This window comes from Buceros rhinoceros, unplaced genomic scaffold (genome assembly GCF_000710305.1).
Source record: "Buceros rhinoceros silvestris isolate BGI_N320 unplaced genomic scaffold, ASM71030v1 scaffold30351, whole genome shotgun sequence".
NCBI lineage: Eukaryota > Metazoa > Chordata > Aves > Bucerotiformes > Bucerotidae > Buceros > Buceros rhinoceros.
The window spans coordinates 16142-16791 of NW_010392994.1; the positions used below are offsets into that span (position 1 = coordinate 16142).

A 650-nucleotide genomic window follows, 5' to 3' on the forward strand; every position below is an offset into this window, starting at 1 on the left:
ACTTTTTTTTTTTTTGACTCTCTTCAGATTTGTGGAATGAACTCATAAACCCTTTAAACATTCAGGAATTTTTACTTTTAAGAAGTCACGCGAGTGACTATATTTAGCCCCTTCTGTTACAGTAGTCTTTAAGGACAGAAGACAAAACTAAAAAAACCCCAAGGGCTAACAGTTGACACCTGCATAGGTGAGTTATTCTAGTGTAGGTAACCTATGGGCAGTGACAACTATACCACGCCAGTGCATGCAAAGGGCAGCCTTCATGCTTTGATAAACAGCCCTGGTGTGCATGCATAACACATACCTATCCCTCCTGAGAGAAGACTACTGGAGAAAAAGGGAGAAATGATAGTGCTTCCCTCAAGCTGTGTGGTCATCTACATCCTATACGTAATTGTTGGTTCGTGGTCTGGAAAAAAAAATCAGAACTACTGCTGCATGGTCCCATTGCTCCACCTGGCCTTTCCTCTCCAAGTGTGCACTATCACGCAATTAACAAAGGACACGGCTGAGCCCACCTACCAAGTTTGCACCACCCTCGGTATTTAAGAAAGGGCAAATCCTACCGAAGTAGGGATGACAAGGTTAGGAGCCTGTGGAGGGCCTATGCTGGAGCACAGAGAAAAAACGAATGAAAAGGAGCAGCAGAG

At 44.2% G+C, this 650-nt stretch overlaps 1 protein-coding gene across 1 annotated transcript in view; it reads right to left on the bottom strand.

Moving 5' to 3' along the window:
- The window catches only part of DTD2 (D-tyrosyl-tRNA deacylase 2 (putative)), a gene marked incomplete at its 5' end in the record, with an annotated part of 8008 nt that overhangs the window by 7054 nt on the left and 304 nt on the right, over positions 1–650 (bottom strand). Inside the window, one exon of the mRNA XM_010144709.1 lies at positions 567–609. Coding sequence (XP_010143011.1) covers positions 567–609 — 43 coding nt within the window. The remainder of the gene's footprint in view (positions 1–566; positions 610–650) is intronic.